This window comes from Phalaenopsis equestris, unplaced genomic scaffold, assembly GCF_001263595.1.
Source record: "Phalaenopsis equestris unplaced genomic scaffold, ASM126359v1 Scaffold000276, whole genome shotgun sequence".
Classification (NCBI taxonomy): Eukaryota; Viridiplantae; Streptophyta; class Magnoliopsida; order Asparagales; family Orchidaceae; genus Phalaenopsis; species Phalaenopsis equestris.
This window is the reverse complement of record NW_018164718.1, coordinates 1,363,800-1,378,013: the sequence shown is the minus strand read 5'-3', so window position 1 is coordinate 1,378,013 and position 14,214 is coordinate 1,363,800. Positions and strand designations below refer to the sequence as shown.

The window sequence follows — 14,214 nt, the reverse complement described above, 5'->3', positions numbered from 1 at the left end:
GCACCTATCTGGTTCTCATTACCTGAACTCAAACTTAAATTTTTTGACATATTTATCTTATATGCAATTGAGACTATCCTTGGAAAACATTTGCAGGTAGACATACATATAGTTCACTTCTCAAAGCCCTCCATTGCAAGGATTTTGATTGAAGAGGATATTACACTACCAGATGTAGAAGAAGTCTGACTTGACTCTACTCACAATGGTTATTAGCAAAAAATTATTATTAACAAAAATCTTACTACAACAAGTACTACAAGATGTTTGGACACCCGCAAGAGAAATATTTCAGATTGCACCCACAGTTGAGAACGAATAGTCATATTTCAGATTGCACCCACAGTTGAGAACCAATAGTCATGAGCATGAACATGTAGTTATTGCACCTCACGTGCCTGAAAGCGCTCCCAGCAATGACAGTCAACCTGAGGAGGGAATCACCACAAGACAAGAGTTGGTGTATGCCCCTATCAACCCTTCTTCTGATCATATTATAAGGGATAATGTTCGGACCGAAAATCAAGATAGCTCCGCAACTCCTATTCAAGAAGCATCAGGTGAAAGGTAACAAATCACACTTCACATACACTGAAACCTATCGTTGTGGCAACGACTGCCTTTCCTTGTATTGCAATTCTAATATCTAATTAGATCGAGGATCACATGAGTCAGCCTTCAGATGAAGAATTACAATTTTACACTTCTAGGCGGAAAAAGAAGGCCAGGGGCACACATCAACTTGGAAACTTAATGGATAATACTTTGGTTACTCCTGGCAATGGCACGACACTTCAAAGTTTGTTATATGGCTCCGCTTCTAAGACTAGAGGAAGAGGCAGGGCTAAACTGGCTCGTCATTAGCTATTTGTTTTCTGCATGTTTTAAATTTTTTTGAGTTTATCTATATCTTTTTATGGGGGTATTACTGTACTTGGTATCGTATGGGTAGGATGTCTCTATTTGGCCCTCTCATACAACATTTATGTATCTTTTCTATTTCCATAAAATCAGCCCTTCAGCTTTTCATAATATATATTCAATGATTTATTAATTCAATTTCTTATTTTTTGTATATCTCTCATTATATTCATAATTCATATATACATCAAATTAGTCGACTGGAGATGTAGAATTTTCTAAAATTGACTCGGTCTATATCCTATAGAAATGAAATTGAGGTATGTCTACAAGTGCCAAAATTTACCTAATGTCAACAAAACTGATACAACTGAGTGTTATAGCTTGACCTCGAAGGTTTTTTCATACATCTCGTCTTTTACAGCCTCGCCTCTCGATCTCAAGCTTATTAGCTTCTTAATCTCACATGCGGCTGTTGAATTGCTTTCTTCCCTTTTTGGTTCTTATGTAAATGTTAATATGCAATAATCGAGATACTATCATTAAACTCTTAAATAGTTATTTTTTGCAATATGTAAATACCACCAATAAGGTCATACTACATCTCCATAATAGGCATATACATCTGATAACTTATATTACTTAAAATATTTTTAATATTTAATATTATTATGAATCACCCTTTATAAGTCAAATATTGTTTGAAATATCATAACAACATACAATTTATAAAGAAAAATTTATTCTATTTCTAATTGATTACCTAAGAAATTATCAAAATTAGTATATGCATTATACTCTTGAGCATTTTAACAAAGTTGTATAAAGTCATTATTTTATACCATTTGATTAAATATTTTAAATAAAGTGAATAAAACACCTAATATATACTGACCTCTTAATTCAATTGAATACGAAATTTTGTCGTTAGATACATCCTCTGAATTTTTTTCTTCTAAGTTGTGACTAAAAAGGCTTGCCTTTATTGTGTGTTCTATTTCCTCATAATTCTTAGTTTCTATTATTGATGAGCAATTTCAATGTAATTCCAGCACATTAAAATCTATATTTGTTGTATTCTGGATCTTAAAGTGCTAGCTCAAATAATTGAATATTGCGCTAGTTGGCATACAAATAAAATATTGATATTATATTAATTTAGTAAAAATATTAAATAAAAAATAAAAATTTTAAATTTCATAAAAAATAGATCCTCACATTTTTCTATCACAATTGGCAATGTCGACTCTTAACTAGGTAAAATAGAATTTTTTATGACTTATGCACTATTATATGCACTGCAGGCATTGTTTAAAATGAGTTCTATTTAAATACACATTATTAAGGCGAACAAATATGTTTCTAAGAAACAACTTCACATGATTCATTACAAATGACGTGTAACCACTTATAAAAAAATGACAAATAAGATCACCTACATAATTATTAACATCAAAATTTAAACATTGAAGGATTTGTTTTTTTTAATCTAGCTATTTTGATGCACATTGTCACCTACATAGTTTTATTACTAGCGCTAATATAGATTGATGTCATATCCTTTGTTGTGATTATGAGAACATTGCCTTATTTTAGTATCAATCGAGCTTTCTTACCATAACTATCCAAAAGCTTTTCTAATAAAAAAATTGAGTTAAAAAGTGTTGTAATCTATTGAGACCTAACAAACAATCGTATATAGAAGTTATAGCAAAGAATTTGGATTCCACAATTGATGATTGAACAGCCCGAGTCTGCCAATTCGCTCAATATTTACTGACATAACTAGACATTATCGAGTAGTATAATGGTGAGGCTCCTGATTAGAAATTGGGTGATGTGACAGAATAATCTTATGAAATTATTAAAATTTGTTTTCCTTAATGTGTCAATAGGATGATCTAAGAACAACCTTATCTTATATTAACTTTGTTCATTTGCAGTACTCAACTTCAAATTCCTCAGCTAATGTTTTGATCAGTGGACCATCACTTCGCCCAATAGTGAGCTCAATTGACTCGGGCTAAAGGGTCAAAATGCCCTCTAATTGAGATTTCATGTCAGTGCACTCATCAACAAGGAACTGGAACTATATTTATTTTGGTGTAGGTAATATTATTCACTTCGAATATGATCAATAAAATAGGAAGGGATTATAGGATAAACTATACAATGCTTAGACTAATAGCAGACTTTTGTAGCTCGATTGACTTAACAAAGGGTGATCATTGGGGGTATTTACAATTCTATTTTTTTCTTTGATAATGGGCTCGGTTGAGTACTCCATAAGAAAAAGATCATTGATTTGTAGCACTAGGTAGGTCCTTACTCGCCAGAAAAAAAAGAACTTAAAGCTCCAACATGAAGTGTCATTTATGCCTAGAAGAGTTCATTTTTGCCCCCAATTTTATAGTATTTCTCCTTCCATAATTTATTTCTCACATTTTTATTTTTCTTTTATTTTAGCAATAAATAAATAAATGAAAATAATTTCAATGTGACCATCTTTTAACCAACAATTACTACTCAAATTTTAGTAACATGAAAGAATAGCAAACTCTATTATTATCTAAATTATAGGCAAAGAGTTTTTCCTTATTCCCAGATTATGGGATGAAGAAAACCCACTAGCCCATTACTCGAATTATCAAAAATGACAAGTCAAGAGGCGTTTTGGGATTGACTGATATCCACTATACAAATATTAGCGCTTAGGGTAATTATATCATGCACCACCCTCCAAATATGGTTATGTCTAGGTCATAACAATTTCTTAGTCAACCCCACGCACATTTAAGCATCCATAACATGGCCAAACTTAGCTCTACCAAGTTATAATCAACCAAACTTCAAGATATACATTGCAGCAATAGAAAGGAGGGAAAACATTTCAAATAAATGACCATGCATCAATGAATATAATAGAACTTACTCTTTTAGGACATTAAATTTACCATATAAGAAAGTTGAAGTAAATGCAAAAAGTGTGCGATGCACATAAAGTTAAAGAAAATAAAAAGAAAAAGCATTGAGTTTAGAGAAACTCTCAGTACCTTCATTGAGATTACACAAATGATAGCACTCCTACAAGGTTTTATGTGTTATTGCGTGTTATTCATGTGTTATTGCGTGCATAACGTGCGTACTACATCAGTACTATGCAATAACACATGAATAAATTAGTGGTGAGATTACACAAATGATAGCACTCCTACAAGGTTTCGCCATAGGCTTGAAAATTTGTTGCACCTTAAGGAGCGTTAACGCTCTTTTTATATGTGAAGAAAGAAAATGGGTGATGTCTAACTCCCAAGTCTCCTCATATGACCATGCAAGCTAGAGGTTTTTGAGTCACCATAAAAGAGGTGACAGTGATTTGTTAAATGTTAGGGAGCCACGAGTAAAAAATCCCCCCAAAACCCTTCAAATTTTTGTTAGTTCTCAAAGCGGGGTGAGAGTTAGCAGTGCCTACTAACCCATAATGATGGCTCATTACCCTAGCAGATTAATGTTCAAAAATACTTCTAACTTAGCAATGACCTATTAGCCCATAACATAGATCTAATAAGTTTGTCGATTATAAATTCTTGATTTTTTTTAGTCCTTCTATCATATGTCATCATGGACTTAAAATTACATGAAATTGATTGCATTTATAGTCCGATTGATTTTAGGTTAATCAATGTTTAACCCGGTAGACAATCATCTAGGCTAAGGACTAATTGTAATTGCAATATCACCACTAATTTTTTACACTCCCAAGAGGGTCAACGTGAAAGCCTTTTGGATAGCACCCTGTGATATACCTGACGTTATCTAATTCACTCCTTTCCTCTACGTGCATAGTACTGATGTAATATTTTTTTCATTTTGCACACTTCTTAAAAATTGATATCGAACAAGTCCCTTCAAACATCACCAACCCTTTAATTAGAAGGATGTAATTATTAATTGAGATTTTAAGAATCAAAGTCGAGGCAGGATGGCCCAAATGGAAATCCTAATTTATCCTTCTTTTTTATTCTTTGCTAAGACTAACTTCAAAATCCATTGAACTGCATAGCAAACACCCATCTTTATTTTAGCAACTATAAGGTCATATCTAATAAAATCTTTCATCATTAATCAAATCTCTTAATTTAGCTACTAAATTAATAGTATCTATAAATAGAATACATAAAAATGTTGTATAAGAATCATAGTAATGTATTTTTCTATATATATATATATATATATATATATAATGTTCAACCTTCGCCCGATGGTGCTGCTAGGGTTTTGCCCGATGACGAAACCCTGGTTTGATTCCTTCGGTCGTAAATATTTTCTCTGGTGCTCGACGACGAACTTCCCGCACTCGACGACGACAACGAGTCTCTGCGTTTCGTCGTCTTAGACGAAGGGTTTCGGCGCTGTCCCTTTTCGTTCCGGTTTCGAGCTGCGGTTCGTACTTCCCGCACTCGACGATGACGACAAAGGCATTCATCGTCTTCGACAAAGGGTTTCGGCGCTGTTTCCCTTTTCGATTTTGAGTTGCGGTTTTGTCTGTGGTTTCCTGTTCACAGAAGGGCGCGCCTTTTGCTCGATTCCTGCTCGGCAGAAGGTTTCCTGTTGGCCTGTCTGCTCTTCCTGCCCGCCAGACTATTTCTCTCTTGTTTTGTGAGGGAGATGGCCTCGACGCTCCGTTTCCTATGCAAATGCTCTTGCTGGCGACTTTCCTACTCGTGGCCCTTCTCCAGGTTCAGCGTCTGATTTTGCTATCGATAAGTCCTGCAATATTCCAAAAACTTTCCATGAGGCTCTTGAAGGTGGAGGTGATCACACTTTTATTAAAAAGCTTGGAAAAAAAATGAGAAACCTGCACTTATTCTCACGGAGGTTCAAATCGGTACTCTCGCGTCCTCTTTGCGTTTCTCTCTAGTGGGAAAATTCTTTTATGGTCACCCAAAACTGGAGATCATTAGGAAGGAGTTCGATACTATGAAATCATCAAATGAATCTATTGGGCAGTTGAAATATTGGCTTACTTGACGGTCGACATATACTTATTTAGTTATCTCATGATGCCGATTACACTCGCATTTTCTCTAGAAAAGCCATCAAGATTGACAATCATTTTATGAAAATTCTGAAGTGGACTGTCGGTTTTGATCCAAAAGCGGAGTCTCCTATCATTCATGTTTGGATAAAGTTTTCAAGGTTAAAATTACATCTATTCAACATGGAAATCTTCTACTCTTTAGCATCTGCTTACGGTAAGTCTCTCAAGATGGATAGTCCTACGCTTGCTGTCACTAAACCCTCTGTGGCTTGTGTGTTAGTTGAGAGATATCACTCAATCAGCTCCGAATGAGATATGGATTGGCACTATGCACAACGGGTATTGGCAAAAAGTTGAAATTGAACCACATCTTCCTTATTGCTCTCATTGTAGTATGTTTGGTCACAGCTCTAGTATTTGCTATCGTTTGCATCCTCATCTAAGGCAATGGCAATCAGCCACCTATTATTTGGTCGAATTTAGACTTAGAACTTCCTCTGTCTGTCGTTTGCATCCTCGAATATTGCTGAAAAACAACCACCTACTATCCCTATTGAGAAGATGCAACCGTATTATTTGGTCGAATTTAGACTTAGAACTTCCTCTATCTATCGTTTGCATCCTCGAATATTGCTAAAAAACAGCCACCTACTATCCCTATTGAGAAGATGCAACTCAATCCTCCTCCCAACACTGCAGTTCCTGAGGAAGAACAACAAACTACAGCTAAAAATCCAGTTGTGCTCATACCACCCATTGTTATTAAAGACTCACTCACATGCCAAAACACACGAGAGTGCTCCTTTGATTCAGTAACAGATCAGCCGATACAACATGTAGTTGTTTCTAATGTCCAACAATCTGCACATCCCCAGCACACTTCAGACCAAGATCAAGTGAGTCAATCTTCGGAAGAGGAATGGCAGGTCTATTCCAGGAGAAAGAAGAAGAATGGAGGCCGACTCCAGCTCGGGAACATATTGGATGATACATTGGTTACTACTGGCAACGATAATCATCTTACCAACTTATTAGCTTGCTTCTTTCCTAGAACCAGAGGCAGAGGCAAAACCAAATTAGGTTGCTCTCTAGCCATCTTATACTATGTATTTCTAAATTTTTTGTTTTTTCTTTATGTCTCTAATGTATTTTTCAGTATTTTCTAAAAAATATATATATATAATGTTCAACCTTTATGTTATCTAGTAATTTTATTAGGGGACTCTTAATCCACACACATTTAAGTCTAACGAAAATCACTACCCACATAAGGCATTTTTAATAATTTTAATGTATCTACGAAGAACCATTACTCTTGAATGCCAAATAACTCAAATATTATAACACTCATTAATATGCTCTTTTAAATTTAATAAAAGGAAATGAACGTGTCCTACGCTTGCTGTCACTAAACCCTCTGTGGCTTGTGTGTTAGTTGAGAGATATCACTCAATCAGCTCCGAATGAGATATGGATTGGCACTATGCACAACGGGTATTGGCAAAAAGTTGAAATTGAACCACATCTTCCTTATTGCTCTCATTGTAGTATGTTTGGTCACAGCTCTAGTATTTGCTATCGTTTGCATCCTCATCTAAGGCAATGGCAATCAGCCACCTATTATTTGGTCGAATTTAGACTTAGAACTTCCTCTGTCTGTCGTTTGCATCCTCGAATATTGCTGAAAAACAACCACCTACTATCCCTATTGAGAAGATGCAACCGATCCTCCTCCCAACACTGCAGTTCCTGAGGAAGAACAACATACTACAGCTAAAAATCCAGTTGTGCTCATACCACCCATTGTTATTAAAGACTCACTCACATGCCAAAACACACGAGAGTGCTCCTTTGATTCAGTAACAGATCGGCTACAACAACATGTAGTTGTTTCTAATGTCCAACAATCTGCACATCCCCAGCACACTTCAGACCAAGATCAAGTGAGTCAATCTTCGGAAGAGGAATGGCAGGTCTATTCCAGGAGAAAGAAGAAGAATGGAGGCCGACTCCAGCTCGGGAACATATTGGATGATACATTGGTTACTACTGGCAACGATAATCATCTTACCAACTTATTAGCTTGCTTCTTTCCTAGAACCAGAGGCAGAGGCAAAACCAAATTAGGTTGCTCTCTAGCCATCTTATACTATGTATTTCTAAATTTTTTGTTTTTTCTTTATGTCTCTAATGTATTTTTCAGTATTTTCTAAAAAATATATATATATAATGTTCAACCTTTATGTTATCTAGTAATTTTATTAGGGGACTCTTAATCCACACACATTTAAGTCTAACGAAAATCACTACCCACATAAGGCATTTTTAATAATTTTAATGTATCTACGAAGAACCATTACTCTTGAATGCCAAATAACTCAAATATCATAACACTCATTAATATGCTCTTTTAAATTTAATAAAAGGAAATGAACGTCATCACATTTCTCAATCTTTTTTTTTTTTTTTTATTTATCCTAGCCAAAAAATGTAACCTCTGTAGTTCATACTTGCTCATAAATTAATTATTCAATTCCAATGAAATAGTCCTTAGCTTTTGAACTTCTTGGCAAGACGTATGTGTATTCCCATACAAGCACCACAATTAAATATTCACTATGTTATTAATAATTGATATTAAAGACTATCTCATTCAATATTCTCTATCTTTAAGATTTCGCTAAAAATATATCCCACAACTCTTGAACATCCATTAAGTGTCAACGAGATGTAAATCATTACATTTATACATCTTATACAGCATTAACCAAACATTTTTTTGGATTAATCAATATTATTCTATATTATTTGATAAGTAATGCCATTTTTTTCTCTTCTATGGAGATATTTCTTAAAACAAGCATTTTGAATAACACAACATTCAAAATGAAACTGAATTTGATAGCCCCTTAATATTCTTAGCATTTTACTCATCTTCCAAGCATGTAACAACTAAAAAAAAGAGAAAATACAAATAGCTGCAAGTTAACTCCTTAAGTATACAAACAATGAAGGTGGATCGAGAAAATACTAGAAGTGTGAAAACCCTCAGGCATAGTGAACTCTCGGTACAAACAATGAAGGTGGATCGAGAAAATACTAGAAAAGTGTGAAAACCCTCAGGCATAGTGAACTACATAAAGGTGCTTTTGGTGTAATAGTTGAATTTATTTCATGAACAACATAGTTTAGTATGCACAAGCTAGAGCACTCTTAGAATGGTTGGCCTATATGGAATTTGTGCAAAGTAAACAAAACAATTAGACTAATCAAGTTTACGCAAACAATATCTCAATACATGAAAGTCCAGAAATTGTATCAAATCAATCCACCTATGAAAAGATGGGAACCAAATGTCATGCAGGACAAAGCATCACATCATATAAATCACCTTTTGAATCTATACAATCTAGAAGCCACTTCTTAAACATATAAGGGGAAAACCTCCAAAATCCCTTATCCTCAATGGATATTTCTAGGCTACATGAAAAGGCATTGAGGAGAAAACTGATTCCTTAAAGAGAAGTCTATGGTGAGATCCCTAAAGCATAATCAAAGGGAACTCTTAAACATCAAGGAGTCCTTTAGTGTGATGGTTTATGTGCTCATGCTACAGCACTACTAAAATGAGTGATCTCCTAAGAAATTGTACCAATAGGGCAAAATCATGAAACCACTTAAATATCATACAAGATGAAAGTTCGGGCAATTACAAAAAGCTCAGAATTTCAAATTTTGTATTGAAAAGATGAACGAGCTTAAAGAGATTAAAAGGCATAGGAAAAAAAAATATTAAACAAAAAACTGCATACCAATCTCTGCAATTTCCTCAAGTTTGGGTCTCTTCTCAAGGGTCCATATCCAAGGAAGCTTGGCAACTTTCTCTTAAGAAACTTAATGACATGAAATAAAACATATCCACATAAGCTGCTTCTAATTATAAACCAAAAATACCAGTTGAAATTATCTCTCTTCCTAGCTCTGTAATTCAATTCTGCCTCAGACTGCCATTTCAAGAACCAAGTAGATTCAACAGCATGATATACTTCCTCCGGCCATGCCAAACCTAAGATCATTCTCACCTAGAAAATATAGTAGATTCAACAAGCTGACGTATAGTCACATTCATGATGAGCAACTAGATGATACGAAACAAAATAATTCAAATTTCATGAGATTCGTACAGGCTTAGGAATGATGAACTCCATAATGGGGAAAATTAATGTAACCATCAAATCATCAGTGATATTTTTTACTCCAGAGAAAACTGGTTTCTTCACAAAAGATATAAAAGCACAGTTCCAGAATCCAGTCAATGCTTGAGATAGCATTGTCCTAATCAAGAAAAACTGTTCACGTAGACCAAGATCCGAGAATGGAATCCACATCAAGTGAACAGCCGTTGGAATGCCCGACGAAATCATCCTGGTGTAGAGACCATCAAATCCGCCAAAGTCCTCGAAAAGTAGGTCAAACTCCTACATGACATCAAAACTCCAAAAAATAGGTAGCTAACCACAATGGAGAGAATTTCAACTAAAAAATATCAATTTTGAATTAAATTAAATTGAAAAAATCTATAATAAAAAACAAAGAATGAAACCAACCTTAATATCAACAAAATATTCCTTATCATCTCCCTTAAGTGAAATATACATAACAGCCCAGTCGTGTCTAATACGAGCATTTTCTATTAGTTTCTTCGAAACTGCATATGGAACAGCCACAGGATCCATTTCCCACCTTTTTCTCTTATCATTGTACCATGTTTTAGCTACCAATCTCTCCCGGTCTAAGAGAATTCGTTCCTGCAATGTCCGTGCAGCAAATTACAAAAAATTGTAAATTGTAAATTTCACCTATAAACCAAATCATAGAATAAGATGTTTTTCAACAGAATTAATAGTTGTATTAATGTGAAATACAAAACCAAAACATTTTTAAGAGAATGAAGATAAGAAAAATAGTAAAATGGACTTGCAAGAAGTTGCAGACCCACAAGGCAAAATTAAAAAAGGCTCATGCATAAAGCACTTAAGTACCATGGGATTAACAGGTAGAAATTCATTTAAAGACTTTCTTGATGACCTAAATTTAGCATTGGACGTCTGTTTCCAAAATTACACAGGTTGTAGTCAGCAAACTAAATTGTAGCAAGCAGCAACATATTTTTATAAGCCATTTACATACATACCACTCAATTCTTATATATTTGCATATGAAATGCCTAACTTGAATTTTTATATTTATACCACCTAAACCTTTCATATCACATAAAAATTACCACCATTTTAAGTTTTAAAAATTGAAATACACCATTTCCTGCATATGGAAGGTGGCACATATGTAAAAATTGAAGTTTAGGTGTTAGGTGTGTAAATACATAGGAATTGAGTGGTATGTATGTAAATCTTCCTATTTTTTCATATCATGTTAGTCTTGCTACTCTTAGTTTCTATGAGTAATGGTTTCCATCCAAATTTGGAAAAACAAAAATTATAAAGTGTACCCTTCTTCGAGCTATGTATTGTTGTCCTTCGTCCATGTTCTCAAGCAACTGCTTTTTCAAGTTAGCTTTGGCTTCATCGCGCCATTTCTTCCATCCATGATACAAATGAACACGAACAGATTTCGGGACAACAATATCCTTAGTACCAAACATCCACTTCAATTCAACTTCAGGAAAGCCCTTTAGAACTTCTGTTTCTGGTGTTTTTAAGAGAAAACGCTTTTCATCACCATATTTTTTTAGCTCTTTCCTTATCTGAGCTTCCAGATTTCTTTGCAATTGTTGTGATTCCTTAAGGACTTGTTGAATGTTTCGAGCAAAACCTTTTGCGCTGCTATCTACCAATATTTCAGGATCTTCAGCTTCCAAAACCTTAGGGAGTAGCAATTGTTCCCAATATTCCTTTTGAGCTGTTTCTAAGTCTTTCTGAATGTCCTTCCCAGAAAGCTGAATAGAAGGGTTCCACTGTTGACTGAAATAACAAAGTAATTAACATAAAAAGTAAAATAGAGTACAAAATAGAAGTGCTAAACTCATTTTAAGAAATAAATCCAGCCAGCTGGACAGATTGAACAATGGTATGTGCTATTTTTTATTTGACAAAATGATTAAGAAGTGACTATCGTTGAACTGAACTGAATTGAAAAAATAACCAAAAAAAATTTAAATACATTTAGGAAGGCTTCAATTTAAAACCGGAGGATCAATATGCAAGAATCAACCAACATTGTTCAACAACACCTTTTAAAATTTAAAAAAGAGTTTTTGAAATGTTTTGTCATGACATAATAGCATTTTAAGGAGAACCCAAAATTAGTTGAATAATCTTGTAATGAGATGGCCTGTTAGATCCAAATCATAAAAAAAGATGCAAGTTTCTCAAAGCCATGTATGGATATGATCCATATTATGTATCGATATGATACCAATGTAAGATTTTTAATCAACAAAATGAACAGACAATAATGCATCGTAATTATACCTTACGCGTGCAACCTCCATCATCCGACGGCCAAAGCTCCGCACCAAAACCTCACTCTCCTTCTCAATGAAAGAAAGCTCTCTAACAGCTATGCTGTATGTCAAAGTCTCCCTCCTCATCATCCTATCCTCAATCTCCTCAACTTTCACCAACAGATCATTATATTCCTTCTCCAAATCACCAATCTTCCTCTCCAACTCCTCCGCTCTCCCCTTCATCTCCTGCTCATTTTCAAAGCTCTCCGATAGCATGTCCCTCTCGTTCATTGCCGCCCTTGCCAAAGCAAGCACCTCCTCGGACCTCTTAGTCAATTCCCCAATGACACTCTTCAGCTCCTTCAGTTCAGCATTCAAATTTCCAATCACCTCATCCTGAATCTTTTTCCGACTTGTCTTAACCTCCTTAAGAGCCTTCTTAACACCATCCATATCACCCTTCCCAGACTTCGCATCTTCCATTCTTCTCAAAAGGACTGAAACAACGGATAACAATCTTCGGGTATAGCCGGAGAATTCGTGGCCCGTCGTGGTCTCATCCTTCTTGGCCTTCTCGGACACGGTTGTCGCAGCAATGGCAGGGAGAAGGCGAGCAGCTGGGAGAGAAAGGAGTGATACTGCTGCCACAAAGATCGCAAGGACAACTGTTTTGCAGGCGCCCTCGAGAACAGAGATGCCAATGTTGGTTGGGGTTTTAGGAGGTTGGAGACTACGAAAAAGGGAGGAAAAGAGGGAAATACGGGGAAAGTGTAACGGTCTAGGAGGCGTTGCTGCTGCGGCGTGAATGAGAAGGCGGCGCCGACGGCCGGGGGGGAGGACGAAGGAGTGGGGTGATGGATGTAAAATGGGTAAAAGTTGCAGGGACGAAAGCGAGTTGGAGATAAGAAGTGATTCCATGGATTACAAAGTTATGGGATGTAGTGTTACAGTTACATTCGAGATTGAGCGCCGGAGGAGCGGAGGGGAAGTGGAAGGATGGGCTCCTCACTCGGAGCTCTGTTGGAAGAAACCAGGGATGGCGGGGTTTAGATAGGTTTTCTTCATAAAAGTGGTTTTAATGACCTTTAGATTTTTTTTTTTGGGTTTTTCCTGCACTTGAATTAAATTTTGATTTTATAAATCTTATAACATTTAAAGTTTTTCAAATAGATCAATTATTTAATTTTTTTAAGTAATGTTTGAAAGTTTATTTTAAAATAACGGCAACGGACTCAACAATCGGCATAGTAACAGGTTTAGGTGGTCGTGGCGACCCAATTCCAACCACACGAAGTTCAGGCTCTCCTGCCTTTGGTCAGAGAGGTCAGTCAGGTGGCAGTTCAACTACTTGTTGGCAAATGGCAAGAATCTCCCCATGTTTGAAATGGAGAGAATAATTCTTTCTATGTCACCAACTTTGATCGCAAGATTGTTGAATGCATCGGTAACTCCAATTCCTACTTCTGTCATCGACCACAAAATTTCTCTTTTATCTTCACTGATGATGCTCCGGCTGGACCACAAAAGGTGTTGATCACCTAGCTTTTTCTAAAGAATGATTATAACTTTCTATAAATTTTTTAAACTTTTAATTGCCACCAAGATCCACTTTATATTTAATCATGGCTGAACATCCACACCTTGTATTTAATTTATGAAATTTAACTGTTCTATTATGTTTGATCCCTCTTTTGAAACCAGATTTAACGCACAAAAATACTTTTTGTTTTATATTTCTGAAATTTGGCCAATAACTGACGTGATCCTTCCTCGCACTAAACCCTATGTCCTATGCACAACTATAATACAAATCATTAGCCTCATTTTACTACGAACAATGATAGCA

At 35.4% G+C, this 14,214-nt stretch overlaps 1 protein-coding gene across 2 annotated transcripts in view; it reads right to left on the bottom strand.

Moving 5' to 3' along the window:
• Positions 1 to 13,422, bottom strand: part of LOC110024804 (probable inactive ATP-dependent zinc metalloprotease FTSHI 5, chloroplastic) — a 120,220-nt gene extending 106,798 nt beyond the window's left edge. For both annotated transcript variants that reach the window (XR_002294041.1, XM_020724962.1), the window contains exons 1-5: positions 12,394 to 13,422; positions 11,412 to 11,883; positions 10,510 to 10,710; positions 10,087 to 10,380; positions 9,715 to 9,984 (exon numbers count right to left, since the gene is read on the bottom strand). Coding sequence is in view for 1 of the 2 variants with exons in the window: in XM_020724962.1 (XP_020580621.1) it covers positions 9,715 to 9,984; positions 10,087 to 10,380; positions 10,510 to 10,710; positions 11,412 to 11,883; positions 12,394 to 13,286 (2,130 nt within the window). In the remaining variant the exon portion in view is untranslated. The remainder of the gene's footprint in view (positions 1 to 9,714; positions 9,985 to 10,086; positions 10,381 to 10,509; positions 10,711 to 11,411; positions 11,884 to 12,393) is intronic.
• Between the last annotated feature and the right edge of the window lie 792 nt (positions 13,423 to 14,214).